The sequence below is a fragment of the Cervus elaphus genome, chromosome 6, assembly GCF_910594005.1.
Source record: "Cervus elaphus chromosome 6, mCerEla1.1, whole genome shotgun sequence".
Lineage (NCBI taxonomy): Eukaryota > Metazoa > Chordata > Mammalia > Artiodactyla > Cervidae > Cervus > Cervus elaphus.
This window is the reverse complement of record NC_057820.1, coordinates 6305897-6328490: the sequence shown is the minus strand read 5'-3', so window position 1 is coordinate 6328490 and position 22594 is coordinate 6305897. Positions and strand designations below refer to the sequence as shown.

At 49.1% G+C, this 22594-nt stretch overlaps 1 protein-coding gene across 10 annotated transcripts in view; it reads right to left on the bottom strand.

Moving 5' to 3' along the window:
* Positions 1-14242: 14242 nt before the first annotated feature.
* The window catches only part of PROM1 (prominin 1), a 113811-nt gene continuing 105459 nt past the window's right edge, over positions 14243-22594 (bottom strand). For 7 of the 10 annotated variants that reach the window (XM_043906137.1, XM_043906134.1, XM_043906139.1 and 4 more), the window contains 6 exons: positions 22319-22399; positions 22147-22215; positions 18423-18515; positions 16898-17028; positions 16341-16418; positions 15500-15921 (listed from right to left, as the gene is read on the bottom strand). In XM_043906137.1, coding sequence (XP_043762072.1) covers positions 15867-15921; positions 16341-16418; positions 16898-17028; positions 18423-18515; positions 22147-22215; positions 22319-22399 — 507 coding nt within the window. In that variant the 3' untranslated portion in view covers positions 15500-15866. Of the gene's footprint in view, positions 15429-15499; positions 15922-16340; positions 16419-16897; positions 17029-18422; positions 18516-22146; positions 22216-22318; positions 22400-22594 lie in introns of those variants that run through there. The other 3 variants (XM_043906140.1, XM_043906142.1, XM_043906141.1) reach the window with 3 other exon arrangements.

Sequence of the window (22594 nt, the reverse complement as noted above, 5' to 3'; positions counted from 1 at the left end):
CTCCTACAAACAGCCAGCACTTGGCAACGGCCTCCTGAAGATTTCTATGGGGAGACAGTAAAATCTTGTGTTTCAATCTGAGCTCTGCTTTCTCTGTGTCCTTGAACTTGGGTTTCCTTCCCTGTTCAAGGGGGAGGTAGGAGCAGCCCCTGTCCCCAGCCCCCAGGCCCCCCAAGGGATGGAGAAGCCGGCCTAGGCAAGGGGGTGAAGGCCAGCAGGCCCTGCGAAGGGGCCAGGAGACCCCGAGCTGTGGTGATGGGATGTCGGCAGCCTGGGAGAGGGGCCGCCACCAAGGCCCGCACACTGTCATTTTCACACATTTCCCAAAGCTGCCTTATTTATTTTCTCAGGGGTCAGCCCCCTGGGGTTAAAGAGCTGGAATTCCCAAGGAGGCTTTCATTAGCTTTCCGATGTAAATAAGGAAACTTTCTTCCTCCTGGCTGCCAGGAATCTGATCCCTTCCCTCCCCGGGAGGGAGGTGTCCTGCCCTGTATGGGCACCAGGGAGATCACTGGACTGGTTTCCACCTCACCCTGGAAGGAGCAAGTGACCATGGTTACCGTCGGGGCCTCCTCTGCTGCAGCGCAAGGGTGCAGTCTGCTCCAGGCCTGGGAAACCCCAGGGCCCCCCAACCTCCCACACCCCCACCTAGAGGAGCAGCTCCAGGCGGTGGGAGAGGGCGTGGCCGCCCAAATCTCAGCCTCCGACTAGATGTTAGACCCTTCTTGCTGTTGTTGTTGCTCAGTCGTGTCCGACTCTTTGTGTCCGCATGACTGGAGCCCACCAGTAGTTTCCCAGGCAAGAATATGGGAGAAGGTTGCCATTTCCTACTCCAGGGGATGTTCCTGACCTCGGGATCAAACCCATGTTTCCTACATCGGCAGGCAGATTTTTTTTTTTTAACCACTGAGTCACAGGGGAAGCCTTGAGGGGGACATGGAACATCTCTAAACCTCAGCTTCCTTATCTGTAAGATAGAGACAACACCTTTCCCTTCGTGGGGTGTGGGTTCATTTGCTCAGGCCGCTGGAGCCAAGTACCACACATTGACAGGACTGTCTCACACGAGGGAAGGGTCTGTCCTAAGACTCCGTCCTTGGCTTGCAGGCGGCCACCTTCTTTCTGTGTCTCTGCACAACATCGCCGCTCTATGTCTGTCTGTCTGTCCTTTTTCTAAGGACACAGTCATTGTGAATTAGGACCCATCCTAATGATCTTACCTTAACAATTACATCTGTAAGGACCCTGTCTCCGGAGAAGGTCACGTTGGGAGGCATTAGGGCTACGAACTTGAACATGAATTTGGGGGGATGAATCCCACCCATATCATGGCAGTTGCCATGGTGATAGGAGGTGGGGGTGAGGAAAGGATCATATACATGTTCTCTCTTCTCTCCTAGAGGAGGGAGCCCTGGTCCTGGGGACACTTCTCTCGTCCTCTTCTTGCCTGGGCAGTAGAAGCAACTCTGCAGGGCTCTTGCTGGGTAGTTCCTTACTGTATTCTAGAAGATTCCACTGTACTCTATGATGGACAAGGGCCATGAGCTCAGCATGGTGTCCCGTGACCCAGAGACCTGCTTCAGCACATTCTTCCTTGTTTTTTCACCCACAAGCTTCAGGCTTCCTTGTGTAGTAAGCCGTCTGGGGTGGTGGCCACAATCCCAGACCCCAAGTCAGGCCCACCTGCACCCCGTCCCTGACCTCCATCCTCAGCAGTGGAGCTTTGCCAAGCCTCTTCACCTTGGGAATCGAGAAAATGGATCCCACGTGTTGTGTCTGGGACACAGAATGCTCTGGAATCAAATCTCTCGGGCTTGCGTGAGTGCGCCCTCAGTATCCGTGCCCACGTTACGTGGCGGGTCCCTCTCCGTCTCCATCCTCCACGGCCCTCCAGCCTCTGCTGGCTCTGCGTCCTGTCTGAATCTGGGCAACTACTCTGTTCCATTTCCTTCGGGGTCTCCCTTGTAAGCAAGTTAACAGGTCTTGTCCTCCAATTAAAAATAAACTTAAAAAAATAAAATCGGAAAAAAATAAAATGAAATAGTAAAGACCCCTTGGCAGATGTGACTCTGCTTTTCAGGGCAGCTTTCACGAGACCCTGCTTACTGTTTAATTCCCTGTGAGCTGTGAGCAGGAGGCAGGGGGAGAGAGCCTTTCCGGAACATTCCTGGGCCTCCCCCCTGCAGACTGCTCGCCATCTCCGTGAATCTTGCAGGCGGATGGTAGGACGAGGGCAGGGGTGTCAGCAGGCTGTGTGCCCCTGATCCCAGGTCACTGCGGGAGACACGCAGTTGAAACCATCTATTTCTGTGTGGGTCACGAGAAAAGAAGCCGTCAGTCAAGGCTCAAGGAAGGGTTTTGCTTTATCTGTCTCTGCCAAATGGTCCAGCTTCATTACATGCCCTGGCATGCACTGGATGTCGCCCGGGGTGACGGCCACACCCAGGCCCTGACCACACGGGGTCCAGGGGCAGCGGGACAAAGGCTAGAGCTGCCAGCCTCCGACCAGCCTCGGCCACGATGTGTGCAACCGTGACACACGCTGTGTCCTCCAGGGGCGCAGCCGAGCCAGCAGCTGGCCGCAGGGACCCCGCAGGTCAGTCAGGGACAGCCAGGGGCCGGCAGGCAGGGCAGAGGGGCCAGTGGGGGCCCTGGGGCGAATGGTGCCCTGGAAAGGACTTTTCCTGGGAGCTTGGAAGATGGGAGATTGGGGGAGAAACAAACAGGGGAGTCCTTCCTAACTTCCTAAGTACTTGTTGAACCCAGTGCTCCTTATACAATAATTCCATTGTTCAAGCTTCTCAAACATGCAAGACAGGGATTGTTGGAATATGGGCTGGAATGGTTATCTTCAGAAGTAGAGCTCCTTGGAGCATGGGGACCACACTTGGGATCTGCTTCTACTCATGGAAGCGAGGGTCATCAGACTGAGATTCAAAGTGCCTGGCCACCGTGTCATTCACCCTGGTGAGGATCTGCAAGATTTCCAGGCTCTTTCTAAGCTCGATCAGGAAGGAACAGAAGGCCTGCACAAACCAGGAGCCCCTCTCTGGGTTCCTCCATGAGGAATAGCCTCTAACTGTGGAATAGGCAAAGAGAAAGTCAGCTTCAACTGGGATCTCATATCGAGGACTAGCATCTCTGTCACTGATGGGTGGATCCCGTCATCGAGCTCTGTCTCCTGGCAAGCGTGAGTGAGGAAGAGTTTGGGTTTCTCCAACAGGGCCAGCCCTAAAGGAAATCAGCCCTGAATATTCATTGGAAGGACTGATGCTGATGCTGAAGCTCCAATACTTCAGCCACTTAATGCGAAGAGCTGACTCACTGGAAAAGACCCTGATGCTGGGAAAGATTGAAGGCAGGAGGAGAAGGGGACGACGGAGGGTGAGATGCTTGGATGGCATCATCAATTCAATGGTCATGAGTTTGAGTAAACTCCGGGAGATGGTGAAAGACAGGGAAGCCTGGCGTGCTGCAGTCCATGGGTTGCAAAGTATTGGACACAACTGAGTGACTGAACAACAGCAAGAGGAAAGTAATACTAGTGATTAGTCCCAGAGGGGTAAAACACTCTGTGCATAGATGTAAGGTTTTGTTTTGTTTCTTTTAGTTTTGGGTTTTTTGTTTTTTTTTTTTTTTTTGCTGTTTGATCAACTCTGAAATAGGTCCACATGACCATTTTGTATCGGTCTTCTCTCTAATCACCACTGTTCAACGTCAACCATCATGAAATTAGAAGAAGCTTTCTCCTTGGAAGAAAAGCTATGACAAACCTAGACAGATTTTAAAAATCAGAGACATCAAAAGTCTCGGAGTCTCAGCATCAGTTCTTCCAGTGAAAGTTAGTCAGTGTGTACGTAATACACAAAATAAAGTCAGGGTGTTCCTGGCCCCGGAGGAAAAGGACAGGCAGAGCAGCGGTTGCCCTGGGAAGTTCTGTTTCGAGTCCTCTCGCCCAGTGCCTGGCACAAGCCAAGCTCTTGGTTCGGATGATGTAGTTTCTGTTCCGCGGCTCACACTCAGCCCTCTCTGTGTGCCTGCACTGTGCTCAGCTCTGGGGAGAGAAACTCCAGGAGGACGGGGTCCACGCCGCCCCCCGGACGCTGGGTTGGGAGCTGATTTCGGTTCCTGATCTTTCTCCCCGTTCCCGGGGGAGGGCGGGGGTCTCCCTCTGCTCAGTCTCTCATCGCCTGGACCCCGAGTCGCCCATGGGGTGACTTGACACGGGGACTCCCACCCGGGCGACCTGGTGAGCGTGTTAAAAAGACAGAAACCAGCGTCACCCCACCTTAAAGAGCTTGGTCCCTGCCCTTGAGGCCACGCTCTTCCAGTTTGGGTTGAGGGGAGTGAAGAGGAGATAAAGTTAGATCAGTGAGCGTATTAGTGAGATAAGAGACGGAGTAAAACACGTCTCCAGGAATGCGGTTGTTGCTGTTTGTTGTTTAGTCCCCCGACTCTTTGTGACCCCACGGACTGGAGCCTGCCAGGCTCCTCTGTCCATGGGATTTCCCAGCAAGAATACTGGAGTGGGTTGCCATTGCCTCCCCCAGGAGATCTTCCCCACACATGTCTCCTGCAGGCCCATTCTTTACCACGGAGCCAGATCACCGAGCACATTGGTAAAATAAGAGACAAAGAAAGACATACCTGCGGACACCTATGGGGCCCCGACATAGTAACCTGTGGGGATCCTAGCACACCTAATCCCGAGGTCCCCGCATAAACTTGGCTGATTTTCTGGCCACTGTGTACACAGAGCTCAACAGTCTATAAACACCCGGTGAGGACATCGTGACTCCTGTTCCCCTACAGCCCCCTTCCCCGAGCCAGGGCTTCCTACTTGGCTTGGAAGGTCTTTAGGGTAACTTTTTCTCGCTGTCTCAGGGATCTGTCTTGGGTCCTCAGTGCCCAGGGCCCCCAGGAATGGACCTGCTGCTGAAGCCTCATCTCAGGACTCTGGAGTCCCCACACTCCCCGCCTTGACATGTGTGTGCATGCTTAGTCACTAAGTTGTGTCTGAATCTTTGTGACCCCCATGGACTGTAGCCCACCAGGCTCCTCCGTCCATGGCATTTTCCGGGCAAGAATACTGGAGTGCGTTACCATTTTCTCCTCCAGGGGATCTTCCTGATCCAGGGATTGAACCCGTGGCTCTTGTGTCTACTTCATTGGCAGGCAGATTCTTTCCCACTAGCTACTTTAATAGAAAATAAAAGAAATTTTAAAAAGAAACTTTACTGAGAAGCAACATAAATATATCTGGGGAAAAAAAACAATCATCTGAATGAATTCAATGATTTAATTCATCTTAGACTTCAACTGATCACAACCAACTTTTACAACAGATGTTCACGGTTTGGGTTCTGTTCAGGCTAGTATATTTTTTTTAAACTTTTTGTTTTATCTTGGGGTATGGTTGATTAGCAATGTTGTGATAGTTTTAGGTGGACAGCAAAGGAACTCAAGCCGCACACACACCTGTATCCATTCTCCCCAGACTCCCCTCCCAGCCAGGCTGCCACTAGCAGCAGGCAGAGTTCCCTGTGCTGGACTGTAGGACCCTGTTGGTTGCCCACTTTAAATAGAGCAGAGTTTGTGTGTCTCCCCCACACTTCCTAACTCTCTGTCCTCTCCATTCTTACCCCCCGGCCCCTCCACCTCACTCCGAGCCCCTCTCCTCGGCCGCGGCAATCACAAGCTCATTCTTGACGTCTGTGAGTTGGTGCAGGCTAGTTTATTCCTTTGTCCTTCTTTTTTTTTTTTGGTTTGTTTTGACATATGCTTTATTTCTTCTGGATTATATCACTACCTAGGAGTAGAATTTCCTTTGTCCTTGGTTGATAAAGAGCCTCCTGGTACCAGCTTTCAGAAGCATCAGTGACTCCACATCGCCACCCTGTGGTGATCTTATCCTGAAGACTAGACGGGGACAGGAGGATTTTTTCTTTTTTCTTCCTTATTAGCATTTCCATCTCTTTTCTACTTGAGTGATAATCAGACTACACATCCACATACCACCCAAGCCTTGCTATGCCTTCACTGTATATTTTCACATTAGATTTTTATAACAAAGCCGTAATGTGTGGCTGTTATTTATGCTTAAAATAAAGATGAGGAAAATGACTTAAGTGACTTCCCTATAGTGTTAGAACACCATCCTTTTAGCTGCACCCAGATTGCCTTCTTCAGGTATGCACTCTTTGTCCTCTGATAGAAAAAAAAAAGTTTTTCATCTTTTTTGTTTGTTTTTTTAAAGAAACGGCCCTGGCTGGTTTATTTTTTTTTTGGCCGAGTGGTATGCAGAATTTTAGTTTCCCATCCAGGGATCGAACACATGTCCCCCTGTGGTAGAAGTGCAGAGTCTTAATCACTAGACCACCAGGGAAATTCTCAAGATTTTTTTTTCATCTTTTTGTGACACCACAACCCCAAATCAAGCCTGACAGCAAATGAGGGCAGGATGCCGGGGGTAGGGGGAGATCAGGAGATAAAATTTCACATGGAAAATCCTGATAAGACTTCAGCTGGCAGCCTGGGGGCTGAGAAAGGAGGGAGAAGCAGAAAGAGGACAGATGCTTCCTGGGTGCAAGGTGAGTGACTCACAGGGTCCATCCAGAGGGATGGGGACGCATGCCTTTGCATAAAACGGTCGCTGTCTTCAGCACGTCTGAAGTCTTTCCCAACCCTGATTTCTAAAGTATTGATGGATATGTGACTTTGGGGTGTTGGCTAGAAGTTAGGCATGAGCAGCGAGTGGTGACCTAGCCAAAAAGGATGGTCTCGAAACGCCATCCCAGACACATCCAGGAGATCTCACGGATATGTTACAAAAGTAACCCCAGAGACTTTTCCACCTCCAGCACCTGCACCCTAGGCATACAGTGGATACAAAAACTAACCACAAGGGCTTCCTCAAGTAACCCTGGGGAGCTAGGAGCCCATTAAGGGTTCATAAATATTCTACACATAAATAGATCTGATTATTACAGACCCAATTATGGGAAGACATACACAACAGAGCCTGCTGTTACATAACTTGCAATTGTCAGCTGGTCTTGAGCATATGCCCATTTCCATTTCCTTCTATTTTTTTTTCATTTATTTTTATTAGTTGGAGGCTAATTACTTTACAATATTGTAGTGGTTTTTGCCATACATTAACATGAATCAGCCATGGATTTACATGTGTTCCCCATCCTGAACCCCCCTCCCACCTCCCTCCCCACCCCATCCCTCTGGGTCTTCCCAGTGCACCAGCCCCGAGCACTTGTCTCATGCATCCAGCCTGGGCTGGTGATCTGTTTCACCCTAGATAATATACATGTTTCGAAGCTGTTCTCTCAGATCATCCCACCCTCGCCTTCTCCCATAGAGTCCAAAAGTCTGTTCTATACATCTGTGTCTCTTCTTCTGTCTTGCATATAGGGTTATCGTTATTGGTACCATCTTTCTAAATTCCATATATATGCGTTAGTATACTGTATTGGTGTTTATCTTTCTGGCTTACTTCACTCTGTATGATGGGCTCCAGTTTCATCTATCTCATTAGAACTGGTTCAAATGAATTTTTTTAATGGCTGAGTAATATTCCATGGTGTATATGTGCCACAGCTTTCTTATCCATTCGTCTGCTGATGGGCATCTAGGTTGCTTCCATGTCCTGGCTATTATAAACAGTGCTGCGATGAACATTGGGGTGCACGTGTCTCTTTCAGATCTGGTTTCCTCAGTGTGTATGCCCAGGAGTGGGATTGCTGGGTCATATGGCAGTTCTAGTTCCAGTTTTTTAAGAAATCTCCACACTGTTTTCCATAGTGGCTGTACTAGTTTGCATTCCCACCAACAGTGTAAGAGGGTTCCCTTTTCTCCACACCCTCTCCAGCATTTATTGCTTGCAGACTTTTGATAGCAGCCATCCTGACTGGCATGTAATGGTACCTCATTGAGGATTTGATTTGCATTTCTCTGATAATGAGTGATGTTGAGCATCTTTTCATGTGTTTGTCAGCCATCTGTATGTCTTCTTTGGAGAAATGTCTGTTTAGATCTTTGGCCCATTTCCTTCTATTGACTGGTGGTGGGTACAAACCTTATTTCACACAAGGCACAACAAAAAGAAGGATACGGGAAGTGTAAAAAGAGGGGAGCCAAGAGACATGGGGAGACTGACTCCTTCAGGGTTGGCCGGCACTCATGTCTGGGGAGTGTCTTTCTAATAAAAGATCTGTCCACTTGAGCTGAACTGAAATTTGTCTGTTGTTTTAAACCCTTGAGTCCTTTCTTCCAAATCTTTGTTGCAATGAGACAAGAACCAAGGAAGGGAAGTACACCTACCTGACAAAAGAAATAAATAAAAAAAATATGTTGTTAAAGAACAGTCACAAGACCACCCATTGCCTCCAGGATGGTCTCAGACTTGAGCTCTTTAGGCACAAAAGAAAGCCCTTCAAAGGGTTTCTTCATGCTGATTATAAATTGCTGTCGTTGTGGAGTTCAAAGACTTCCATATATTGAGCAAACTCGGGAGATTGTAAAGGACGGGGAAGCCTGGCGTGCTGCAGTCCATGGGGTCGCAAAGCGTCAGACACGGCTGAGCGACTGAACGGCAATATGACATACACAAGGGATTTTTTGTGCTCACGTATTTCTTAGCCAGTAAACTCAAAGCAGTTAGACCCCTTACCCCAAAGCGTTTCTCAGGCACTTCTTAAATAAATCCTTCCTGTAGATGGTGGGATGGCTGTTGAAAGGGTCTATAATTGGCTCAGTGTCCAAACTGGCCCAAAGTTCAAGTAAACTTTGAAACTCTGAATGTAAGAGGAGTAATATATATCTGTGTGCGTGCTCAGTCGTGTCCAACTCTGCGACCCCATGGACTGTAGCCCGCCAGACTCCTGTCTGAAAATCCCTAACATGGGATTTTCCATGTTAGAATACCGGAGTGGGTTACCATTTCCTACCCCCAGGGGATCTTCCCCACCCAGTGATCCAGCCCGCGTGTGTCTCCTGTATTTGCAGGCAGATTCTTGACCACTGCACCGGGAGTTTATGGGAGAGATGAGAGAGCTCAGCGCCATCAGTTTCAATCCACTCATTCAATTAATTTGACAAATATTTACTGATGTTCCTAAATAAAGCTCAAACAGATCACGAGTCTCTTAAAAGTCCTAGAGCCTGTGAAGTAGCAGAGTGTATAAGTGAGTAATACAGCCGCTATTACAAACAGCAGTCTATTTGTATTATAAAATAAGTCCCAAGTCTCAGGGACTTAACACACTGGAAGGTCATTTCTTCCTCACATGAAGTCTGATGAGCATTCCCATAGCTAACGATGGGTTTCCCTGATGGCTCAGACAGTAAAGAATCCACCTGCAATGCCGGAGACCTGGGTTCGATCTCTGCATTGGGAAGATCCCCTGGAGAAGGGCTCGGCAACCCGCTCCAGTATTCTTGCCTGGAGAATCTCCGTGGACAGAGGAGCCTGGCGGGCTACAGTCCACGGGGTCACAAAGAGTCGGACAGGACTGAGCGCCTAAGCACAGCACAGAGCTAATCATAGCCAAGAAAAGTAAGGCTCTGCCTCTACCGCCCCAGCTTCAGCCAACTTTGCTTTTGTTGTTGTTCAGTCGCTAAGTCACGTCCGACTCTTTGCAATCGCAGGGACTGCAGCCCACCAGGGGCCTGGGGAGCAGGTGTGTCAGGGTCCCCACAGGCTACTATGCCAGGGCCCGTCCGTAAACCCGGAGGATGCGGTGATTCCAGCTCTCTGAGGCTAAGGGCGGTGCTGAGGGAGGCAGCTCTGCCCACAGTCTGCCCTGGGGGCTCTGGCTTAAGACACGGCTCCTGGTGGTACCCCAGCTTGAAACACAGCTCCCGGCCTGCTTGTGGGCTCTTGTGGAGATCCAGTGCCTTAGAGAGGATGGCCAGATATCATAGCACCCAAGAGTCCTCACCCTGCCCCGGTCCCATCCTAGGTTAAAGGTAGACTTGGGAGAATTCCCTGGCTTTCAGTGGGGAGGACTCTGCCCTTTCACTGGTTGGGCCTGGGTTCAATCCCTGGTTGGGGAACTAAGACCCCACAAGACGGGCGCTATGGCCAAAAAAAGACAGAGAGTTGGAAAGACAAATAGATTTCTAGCTTTAAAAAAGAGGAAATGGAATATTACAGAGCATCAAGCCTGGTCCCGCAGATGAGTGCTCTTCACACAAGAAGGCTGAGGTCCCATGCTTGGGGATCCACTGTGTCTGCCTTGGTTAGCCCACGGCCAGCCTTTGACTGCCTGGACCCGGCTCCCTGGAAGCCCTGACGGCACCTGGGTGTGGTTTAGGGCGGGCTCATGGCAACTAAAAACTGATGGCATCCTGTGGATGACAGCAGCCACCAAGTGCCACGGCAGCCCTGGAAAGCCCGCGTCTGTGTGCCAGGGGAACGGAACGGCCGTCGGGATGTGGGACCTGCCTGGAGATCATCCGTCTTTCTCAGTGTGAACCACGACCCTTACAGCTCAAAGGGGAGCCTTGCCAGATCCTGGCAGATACACGGCCTCTGCCCTCTGCTGCCATCTGGTGGTGGCTTGTGGCCTCTAAGGCCTTTGATACTTGACCCCGTAACTGGAAATGCCTTCTGTGAGAGCGGTGGGTTTGGGCCAAAACACAGTAGCACGCGAGTCCGAGATGGGCCACCTTTCTGCACATCTGGATCACTTACGGCCATAGGTGCCGCGGCCCACTCAGCAGGGGGCCCTGACGGGGGGTTGGTGACCCTGACACTCCTACAGCGGTTTCAGTTCCTTCCCCTGCTCAGCTGGTGTCATCAGAGGCAGAAGGGACTTTGAGCGCTGGGGCTGGAAAAGGCGGCTGGAGACAGTGCTGTCAGCACTGCGGCCTCCCTTGGAACCGGACCAGGTGGGCATCAGTGCAGGCGGTCCTCAGAGCGAGTGCATCCGGGGCCGCTCGCTCCAGCGCCCGCACCTCTGGGACTGGAAGCAGCGGGCAGGGGTCAGAAGGCAGACCTCCCAAATCTGCAGGACGGGGGCCTTAGTGCCCGTCTTGGCACCCAGTGTCCGTGGGCAAGCTACTCAGGGAGCATGCGCACTGCTGACTGGCTGCCTTCAGACCGGGGTGGGGAAAGGACAGTGGTGCAGAGCTTAGAGCTGAAATTAACCAAGATTAACCTTCCCTGGAGGCTCAGCTGGTAAAGAGTCTGCCTGCAATGCGGGAGACCTGGGTTTAGTCCCTGGGTTGAGAAGATCCCCTGGAGAAGGGAATGACAACCCATTCCACTATACTTGCCTGGAGAATTCCAAGGACAGAGCAGCCTGGTGGGCTACAGTCCATGGGGTCACAAAGAGTCTGACACGACTGAGTGACTAACACTGCTTCTACTACTAACCACAATGTACCAAGACTTCCCCTGGAATTTGCCAGCCTTCAGTAGACTCCATGCATGCCTGTGTGCTAAGTCGCTTCAGTCATGTCCGGCTCTTTGTGACCCTGTGGGCCGCAGACTTCCAGGCTCCTCTGTCCATGGGGTTCTCCAGGCAAGAATACTGGAGTGGGATGCCATTTCCTCCTCCAGAGATCTTCCCGACCCAGGGATCGAACCAGCGGCTCTTACATCTCTTGCAGCAGGAGGCAGGCTCTTTACCACTAACGCCACCTGGGAAGCCCTCAATAGGCTCCAGGGTTCTAAAATATTGGATACCACAGGAAAGCCCCAATGGGTCAGCTCTGAGTACTCTCTCGGGACTGGTTCCACCTTCTCCCTGTTCTCTTTCCACCCTTGTTGTTCAGTCGCTCAGTCGTGTTCACTCTTTGCGACCCCAGCGACTGCAGCACGCCAGGCTCCTCTGTCCTCCACTATCTCCTGGAGTTTGCTCAGATTCATGTCCGTTGAGTTAGTGATGCCTTCCAGCCATCTCATTCTACTACCTGGGCACCCACCAACAGTCTGCAGTTTGCACTGAGACTTCACCACATTTCTTGGACCAAAAACTATTTTTAAATCTGGGTTCCCAACCCTGGGCCAGGGACTGGCACCAGTCCAAGCCCTGTTAGGCACCAAGCCACACAGCAGGTGAGGGGGCAGGTGAAACCCTAACCATCCCCCACCCCCGTCCATGGAAAAATTGTTTTCCACAGAACTGGTCCCTGACGCCCAAAAGTTTGGGGACCGCTGTTCTAACTGAAGCAGGATATTCATCAGGGTGATTCGAAGCACTGTTTGGGCCAACTTTATGTAGTTTGGACTAATCTGGAAAGCCTGTTAAAATACACATTCCTGGACCTCATCCTTGGAGACTCTGATTGAGTGTATCTGAAGTGCGGGAAGAATGAGCCTCTTTGGGATTCCCATGTAGCTCAGCAGTAAAGAATTCACCTGCTGATGCGGGAGACAGTGGTTCCATCCCTAATCCAGGAAGATCAAACATGCCTTGGAGCAACTAAGCCCCTGGACAACCATTGAACCCGTTCGAGAGCCTGGGGGCCAGAAACACCGAGCCCACCTGCTTCAACTACTGAAGCCCAATTGCCTAGAGCCCATGCTCTGCAACAAGAAAAAACACCGCAGTGAGAGGCCATGACTGCAACATGTAGCCCTCCCTCTCTGCAAGTAGAGGAAGGCCCACGCAGCAGTGAAGACCCAGCGCGGCCAAAACGAAATTAAATTAAAGAGCTAACCTTTTGTGAGCTCCGCGGGTGATCCTTCTGTTTCTTGGGCCACACTTTGGGTAGGACTGATTTATACTGTGTTTCATCACTAGAGAACACGGGACAGCTAGCTGGTGGCTTTCATTTAAAATGCTGCGAGTATGTGGTCTGTGCCAAAACCCAGCCTAGCTTGAGACTTTATTGCTGAGTCCGATTTGTACTGCTCTCTGTAGGACAGAAAAATAAATCAAGAGACGAGTTGTGGGGGTAAGGAAAAACAACTTTATTTGGAAATCCCTTAAGACAGAGAAGATGGTGGACTCCTGTCCCAAAGAATCATTTTAACTGAGTTATAATTCAGACTCCTTTTATACTAAAAGGGGGGTGGGTGTGGCTGGTTTCTGCAGCCATTTGCTTTTCCACTTCTTTAAAACATTATTTTTATTTAAATATTAAATTTTTTTTTTTACAATGTTGTGCTGGTTTCTGCCAAAGATGCTGGGGTCCCTTATTCTTGCAGCAGTCCATGTAGGTCTGGTCATATAGGTGTTCCTATAACCCTCCCAGCAAGAAAAAGTTATCCTCTGTTTATCACTATATGAATGGCAGAGTGTACACCTCTTAAGGTCAGAGCCTTGAGAATGGGATGTCTTGGGTATTTCAGGCTATAGGCGACATTCTTTTACAAAATGAGCAGAGTCAGCATGACTAAGCGGAGGCAACAGAGCAGGAAGATCAGAGCTGAAGGGAGGATTCCATGAGCAGTCAGGTTTGTTCTTTGTAAGAATGTGCCTGTGCTGAGAGCCAGGAGCTGCGGAATCCGGGAGACCTGGGTCCTATGGGCTGGGCCATACTGGACAATCGCTCTGTAAGCTTCAGGCCACTGAGTTTATAATTAGAACTAAAACTGCTGACCTCACAGGGATGCAGTGAGGATTATGGAAGGGACAAGTGAAGGGTCCAGAGCCTTCATTGGAAACGGACTTGTTAAGTGTGAGGTAGATTTTTAATGTATATATTTTTTTAGAAATTTAACTGCAAGAAACCTCTCCTGACCCCCAATACCCTTGACTCCCACCCCAGCCTTCTGTGTCTCATATACTCATCAAGTGGGTCATCTTGGTTTCCACCGCTGAGACGGAGCTCCTAGGAGGCTCGACCTAGTCTGTCAGTTCACTCCTACCCCACCCAGGGTCTTGTACAGTGCTTGGGACGTGCAGATGGTCAACACATATATATAGTCTGCTAGCGCCAGCCTCCAAGAAGCTCAGTGTCAGAAGTGGAAACCAAGACGACCCATTTGATGAGTGTGTGTATATATATATATATGTGTGTATAAATTGGGCTTCCCAGGTAACACTGGTGCTAAAGAATCCACCTGCCAATGCAGCAGATGCAAGAGATGCATGTTCCACCCCTGTGTCGGGAAGATCCTCTGGAAAAGGAAATGGCAACCCACTCCAGTATTCTTGCCTGGGAAATCCAATGCACAGAGAAGCCTTCAGGGCAACAGTTCATGGGGTCACAGTCAGACATGACTGAGCACACGCACCCGCGCACACACACACACACGTATATAAATCAGATGGAATGCATGTAGAAACTGTATTAATAACTCTCAGCCCAGGTTACACTTGAGAATTCCCTGGGATACATTTCAGAAATTCCGATTCAGTTAATCAGAGGCTGTGTACCCCAACCTTGGCCTTCCACCAGAATCACCAGGCAAAGTTTTAAACCCACATGCTGAAGCCTCACCTGTCGGCATCTCTTGGGGGAGGACCCAAGGACCAGCAGTTTTAAAAAGCTCTTTCCTCAGAGGAACCCAGTCAGTCAGAGTGGGGCTAGGCGTCACTGGGTCAGACGCAGAGGCAATTGATTGACACAAGCAGTGGGTTAGTCACGTGCTCTTAGGTACAGACTTTACTAACATTTTTCACTTCCTGCCATTCTCGATGTTGGTGATGCGCCTTAATTTGTGTGTGTCCGGTACAGCTGGCTTTTGTGTTCACATCTCTCTCTCTTTGGCCATTTGTTACTGATGTTGGGTGACCGTGCAAGTTGAATAATATCCTCTCCTCCCCACCTTTTAAAAATACTTTTGTTGATTTACTTTTTCGGCCGTGCTGGGTCTTCACTGCTGCCTAGACTTCTCTCTAGCTGGGGCGAGCGGGGGCTGCTCTCTAGGTGTGGTGCCCAGGTCTCTCACTGCAGAGGCTTCTCTTGCTGCGGAGCATGGGCTCTAGGGCGAGCGATCTTCAGTAGTTTCAGCACACGCATTCAGCAGTTGCAGCTCCCAGGCTCGAGAGCGCAGGCTCAGCAGTAGTTTACTCAGGGGATTAGCTGCTCGATGGCATGGGGAGGAATCTACCCAGACCACGGATCCCACCCGGGTCTCCAGCATTGGCGGATGGATCCCTCACAACCGAGCGACTAGGCAGCCCCTCCCGCCCTCCCCCCCCACCCCCACCCCCACCCCCCAACTTATGTCCACTGGTCTCAGCGAATGCTTGAAAATAGGCTGTTTGCAGATGTGGGCAAACGAAGATGAAGTTGTTCTTGCCTAGGAAGGGCCCTGATCCGACGACCAACGTCCTTAGGAGGTGAGACACACCAAGGGAAGCTCCAGCAGAAGACAGAGGCCGGGGCAAGCTCTTCCTCGGGCTTCCTGGGAGGAGCCAGCTCTGCTGACGTGTGGGTTTCAGACTTCCGGCCTCCGCTAAAGTGGAGAACGCGTTGCTCTAAGTCAACCGGTTTGTGTGATGTGTTACAGCGCCCTAAGAGAATAATAGAGACTTCAATGACATCTGTTGTTTGGGTCTATTTTTCAATGAAACGATTAGAGTCATAATTGTGAAATCATTCTTTTATTGTTCACACACACATCTGCTATTGATACTCATTGAACTTTCTCTAACAAGGGGTCCAAGCTCCCATTCGATGAAATGTACCAAAATTCCTGTATTGTTCCAAAGGATTAGTGGGAATTAATGAATGTGCTGCATATTTAAACTTTCATGGAAGGCTCAGATGATAAAAGCACAACTTGTAAAAAAAAAAAAAGACACCCGTTCTTTCCTCTCTTTGGCCATTGGGCACACATTCCCTGTGATCTCACTGGACTCTGTGAACGCCTGGAGGGAGGTTACTTTCCCAACATTTGGAATCGCTGCAGGTCAAGAACTGGTCAAGTTGGATCTGTTTACAAACTCTGCTCAAATTGTCTGAGTGCCTTGTTCTACACGAGAACGGGTATTAGCATGTCTTATACTGTAACAAAAAAAAATACACCAAAAACAGCATGTTATCATTAAGAGGAATTTACATTATGGATTACAAAGACAACTTACTGGTTCTAAAAGTTATAGAACAATTTGTTACAGCTACAAAGAAAGTTAAAAGGTATATTTACATTTCCTTCCCATTAAAAAAAACCCAGAGAAATAAACCAGTTTTATCTATTAATAAATTTAACATAGACAATTTTCATTTATTCCAGAAGGATTTCTTCAGTATTCACCCTGTGCCAGCTCCTATTTTAAGAGGCAACACCCTTTATATTTATTTGGGCATATCTGTTGCAGTTATGTAATTTTAATATTATTAATTCAGTTTTAAAAGTTCATCCTCTAATAATAAAGCCCTTCCCAGTCTCATCTTGGGAAATATGGTTTAAAAAAAAGGCTTACGTTTTCATGGGTACAGTTTGAACCATGGGTACAGTTTGAACCCTGGGTATAGTTTGAACCCTGGGTTTACTTTGAACCCTATCAAATACAAAAAAAGGGAGACAATTACAATTACAGCTGGACAGTTGCACCCTCCCGACACACACATGTTTTTACTTTAATACAAATGCTGCCAAGCAAGTTCAGGAGAAACAGGTGTTGAGAAGGAGGCGAGCGGAGTCAGAAGGAGCACAGTTTGCTACAAGTTCACCAGGCGGAGAGTGAAGGGGGAGCAAGGGTCAGAATGAAAAGCAGTGACAACAGTTACAAAGTAAAGTGCCAAGTCCCCGAGACAGAGGACCTGCAAAGAAGAAATAAGAAGGCTGATTAAGACAGCTGAGACGAGTAAGCAGGAGGAAAGATAGTGAAAATAAGTGTAAGAAAATCTTTACAAAGGAAACATCTGATTAGGGGTGATCCCGCCACTTTAAAAAGCAATCGAGTTCAACCTCATCAGAGCCCTTTTTTAACAAGTGCTTGGAGGGTGGCGCCACTCAGAAACCACCGCAGCCTCTTACTTGTGCACCGGCTCATCCTCATACACGTCTTCAGAATACATTCGACGGAGGTACTTAGCCAGCTTCACGGCAAAAATGAGAGCAGGAAGTAAAAGCACGGTCGCTTTTCCTATGCCAAACCAAAACAGATTCTGGGGCGGTGGGAGAGAAAAAGGAAATCACGAGGATTAGATGCTTGAAGATGGGAAATGGAAAACAACACTGATTTGGGGCAGGGGGGGTGGATTTAATTTCGCATTTTTTTTAATGAATTCTAATTTCATGAACTTCAGATAAGCCAACTACCGGCTGAAGGGCTAATCTGTTATTCTAGTTCATTCTGTCTTTCTGAAAACATGGAATTGATCCTCTTCTATTTATTTTTACAAATGAGGCACAGAGGCAGAAAGTGGTGAAGCGCGATTAAGCACCTAGGGCCCCAAAACAACTGGGAAGGGCCCTCCTCGATGGCTCCCCCTTGCGGCCAGCCACAGAGGCACGGACAGTGTGCAGACCGGAGCCCCAGTCCGGGTCCGAGCTGTTCTGATGCGATGGTGGCTCCTGAAACTTTCTGACTTTGCATCTGAACAGTGCGATGATAGATAGCATCTCTCCCCCAAGACATTATTGTGTGAGGAAAACAGATACGATGATTTTGTGCACAGGAGGCTCCCAACAAACGTTCAGTGATGAATTGAACTGATCTTTAACAACGGTCACAGGCTGGATTCAATCCTGTTCTAAGAAGCAACATTAGAGTAGTTTTTAAAAGATAGCTGCTGAGACTTCCCTGGTGGGACTCAGGCTCTGGGCTCCCAGTGCAGGAGGCGCAGGTTCGGTGCCTGATCCGGGGCCTAGATCCCACTAGATGCCTCAGTTAACAGCTGCAACTAAAGATCTCGCATGCTGTGAAGAAGACCCAGCACAGCTAAAGAAATAAATATTTAAAAAGAAAAAAAGCAACTTATGGCTCTGCAAAAAAAAAAGATAGCTGCTGATATTCCTAAGTCACATGTCCAGTAGTTAAGAATCTGCCTTCCACTGCAGGGGGCCTGGGTTTCATCCCTGGTCAGGGAACCAAGATTCCACATGATGCATGGTGCGGCCAAAAAAAAAACCGTTTTCTTCATGGGGGTCGCCTGACTTCTGTAAATAAAGTTCTACCAAGGAATGAAGATAGGCAGTGAGGACGTTGAATTTTCCAGCCTATTAGTATCACAACAAATTCATCTTCAATTTATAGATCCTAGGTCTTGAATTCTACCACTGTAACAGACCCAAGCAGAAGCCTATTATTCTCTTTTTAAAAAATTTTTATTTTTTAATTTTTCTTTACTATTATCATTATTTGGCTGCCTAGCATGCAGGATCTTAGTTCCACGGCCAGGCATTGAAACCATGGCCATTGCATCAGGAACAGAGTCTCTTTCTATTGGACCTCCTGGAGATCCAGAAACCTGTTTTCTGTTATAGTATGAACTATCATCTGGAGAACGCAAAAGATGGTGAGTTCATTGTGTCTTCCTTCGAAAGACGAAACTCTTACCAGAGGGTCGACGATGTAGCTGCACAGAAAGACGTTAACAGCCGAGTCCAGTGCAGTGGCCGCCGGTTTGCAGGCCGCAATTTGCTGGGTGATCTATGGACGTGAGAGACACAGGCAAACTTTGATGGGGCCACACCCACACAATCCCATACAACGTTCAGCTCTGGGTCTCCAGGCCCCCTGGATAAGGAACTGAGAGCTGATTCTATGGATGAATTCTACAACACATGAAAGCATGTACTCGAAAACAAGACCCCAAGTCTCTCTGAGCCTCAGTTTTCAGCTCCCTCATCTGTTATTTGCTTATTCCCCAAGTCGTGTCTGACTCTTTGAGACGCCGTGGACTATGGACCACCAGGCTCCTCTGTCCATGAGAATTCCCAGGGAAGAATACCGGTGTGGGTTGCCACTTCCTCCTCCAGGGGATGTTTCTGACCCAGGGATTGAACCCGTGTCTCCTGCATTGGCAGGTGGATTCTTTACCACTGAGCCACCAAGGAAGCCTCCAGGAAAAAAGGAGAAAGGGGCGGCAGAGGATGAGATGGTTAAATAGCATCACCAACTCAAGGGAAAATGAATTTGAGCAAACTCCAGGAGACAGTGAAGGACAGAGGAGTCTGGTGTGCTGCAGTCCTTGGGGTCCCAAAGAGTCAGACACAACTGAGCAGCTGAAACACAACGCTTGTCATTCGGAACAGTCAGACCCAGCCGGGTAGCCTCTGGAGAGAATTAACGTACGTACACGTGGCCAGCACAATGACTCAGTCTGAATTTCTTATCTGACCCCTTGGTAATCTGACAAAGTATGTGGGAAGAAAATGGAAAGTTAAGTAATGAATACATGTACATTTTACAACAAGGGTTGGCCAACTTTTTCTACAAAGGGCCGGAATGTAAATATTTTAGGCTTTGCAGGCTAGGCTGAGACATATCTGTTGCTCCACTCTGCCATGGTGGGGTGAAAACCACCACAGATGAACAAATGGGTGTGGCGGTGTGCCAAGAAAACTTGATTTACAAAACGGGCAGGACCTGTGGACCCAGTCTGAGAAGACAGAAAATAAGGTACTCATTACTGAGGTTAGAGCAAACACGTTTAATGAACCACAGACAGATGCCCCAAACCCATCAAGTTAAGGCGACTATATTCATTCACTCAAAAACTCTGGAGGAAGCACAGGAAGCTATTACACAGCTCTTCAGGGCAGGGGCATGTCTTATTTCCTTTGCTTTACTGGTTGACTCACCTCCCCCTTATCGTCCACCTTCACATGACAAGGCAACTCAGGTCATTAATAACCTTATGTTTCCCCTAGCTCAAACAAATCTATATACTCTCTTTATAGGCTTTTTCAAAGTGAGTTTTATAAAAACTGGGGGAAGGGTGCACATGGGCTAGTGGAACAACATAGAAAGTCCAGAAGTAATCCCACCCACTTAAGGGTGAATGAGTCTATGACAAAGGAGGCCAGAATACACAATGGAGAAAAGACAAGCCCTTCAACTAGTGGTGCTGAGAAAACTGGACAGCTAGGTCTAAGAGAATGAAAGTAGAACGTTCTCTAACAACATATACAGAAGTAAACTCAAAATGGATTAACGACCCAACTGTAAGACTGGATAGTATGAAAATACCTAGAGGAAAACTTAGGCAGAACACTCTGACATAAATCACGGCAATATTTTTTGGATCCATTTCCTTAGACTCTGAGGCTGAGAGTAATGTAAACAAAAGCAAAAATAAACAAATGAGACCTAATTAAACTTAAAAGCTTTTGCACCACAAAGGAAACCATAAACAAAATGAAAAGACAACCTATGGAATAGGAGGAAATACTTGCAAGTGATGTGACCAACAGTGGCTTACCTTCCAAAATAAGTTTGCACTGCTCAATACAAAAACAAACAAACAAACAAAAAAACCAAACAACCCAATCAAAAAATGGGCAGAACACCTAAATAGACACTTTCCCCAAAAAGATATACAGATGGACAACAGGCATATGAAAAGACGCTGAACATTTCTCATTAGTAGAGAAAGGCAAATCAAGACTACAAATGTGCTATTAACTCTCACCAGTCAGAATGGCCATTTTCAACAAGTCTACATACAGTAAGTGCTGGAGAGGGTGTGGGGCAAAGGGAACCCTCCCTGGACTGTTGCTGGGAATGGAAATGGCGCAGCCACCATGGAGAACAGTGTGGAGGTCCCTAAAACACTAGAAGCAGAGCTACCATCTGATCCAGCGGCCCCACTCCTGGACATGTATGTGGAAAAGACGGAACCTGGAGTTTGAAAAAACTGCAGCACCCCCATGTTTGCAGGAGCACTGTGGACGCCAGCCACGACGTGGAAACAACTTCGTCCTCGAGGTACTGCGTGCGACCGACATGTGGTCCCTTGTCCAGTGAGGAGACGCACGGAGGCGATGGTGAAGGCAGTGCCGACCCGAGCCCCCCACCTACCCTGGGTGTGCTGGGCGGTCCAGTACCAAGGAGACCCCAAGGCTTTCAGCTCTGGGGGCGAGGGGTGGGGGGCAGCGGAGAAGCTGGGCTTTGGAGGAGAGGCGGGCACCCGGTCTAGAAGGTGGGGCCCGGGAGAAGAGGAGATGTGACACACCCAGAGCATCGTGTAGAGAGAGAGGTGAACCCGGAATCGGATTGAGGCTGGAATGCGGGGTGAGTCAAGAGAGCAGGAGGAGGGCGCTCAGACAGTGAAGGCCTGGGAGCAGAGCCGGAAGAGCTCCTGCCTGCTCAGGGCGGCCTGTCTCCCCGCCTCACTAGACTTCCCGGGGTCCCTCCTGGCCAGCTGCCCCTCCCCCAGGGACTCAGCTCTAAGCCCACCCCCAGTGGAAGAGTCCTTAGTGGGGACCGGCCCAGAGCCCCAGGTGACAAAAGGCACTTGTGAGATGCTGAGTTCTCCACTGGCCGTGTGCTGGGAGCAATGTGCGCCACTGGAAACTTCATTCTGTTCCTCGACATCTCTCTTTCAACCGACTCCTGGAGACCCAGCTTTGTGGACTGACTTTTGCCCCCCACGTGTTCCCAGAGTAAAATCCTAGCTCCCTGTACCTCTGAATGCGACTGTATTTGGAGATGGGGTCTTGAAAGAGGCAATTCAGTTACAGTGAGGTCGCTAAGATGGCCCTGATCCAGCAGGACCGCTCTTCATATTAAATAAAAGAAGAAGAAATTGGGACACAGGCTCATGCAGAGGGGATACTCCGTGGAAACACAGGAGAAGCCACGGAGAGGCCTCAGAAGAAACTAACCTGCCCACACTTTGAACCTGGACTTCCAGCCTCCAGAATCTTGAGAAAATAAAACTCCTGTAGTCTAAGCACCGAATCCACAAATAAACCCATGACGTGTTAATCGCAGGTTCAGTGCTGCCCGGGGCGTGGACAAACCACAGCTGCAAATGGCCCCTACAGTAAGGAGCTTGTGGTTCAGCAGGGGAGACACAGTGGAGGAGGCCAGAATTCCGCTGTCCGTGACGGCGGACCCGGGAAGACACCCAGGGTGGGCAGCGCTTGTGTGACTTCTTATGGTTTCCTCTACCCGTGGGCCCTAGGTGCAAGGTTTACCTATCCCCTGTCTAATTTCTGAATCCTGGTTTTACCCTAGAAAATGACATGTCCCCAGACATGGAACCCCGCATTCCAGCCGCAATCCGAATCTGGGAAACGTTCACCCTTAGGTCCATCAAAGACACGCCACTTACGGCCATCTTGACCCACTGCAGGTAACGTTCAAAGTAGCTTATTATCTTACTCCCGAACTGCTTACTTTCCTGGAAAGACATTAAAGAGCAACAAGGCTGTTAAAATGACTCCACCACTCTAGAGAAGCATGGGGCTATGGTTGCACACCCCCCTACTGGTATAACAACTTACTTCAATGACAACTTTGGCCAGCTGGCTGGTGAGAAAGTACTGGGTGGAATTCAAAAAGAAAATGATGTTGGATACTCTGTCCTGCAAAATACAGCAACGGGCGACACGGTGTCAAGAGACACAGGGGTTTCACCAGACAGTTTGTATATCGATGCAAATACAGTTCACGCAGCCCCTGAGCACCATGACTTGCCAGTGAAGACTGTACTGGCAGTTCATGGTTAGTGATCCCCTCCCGGCTTTGGCTTCCCAGGGCATGGGTATACGGCCCCACTC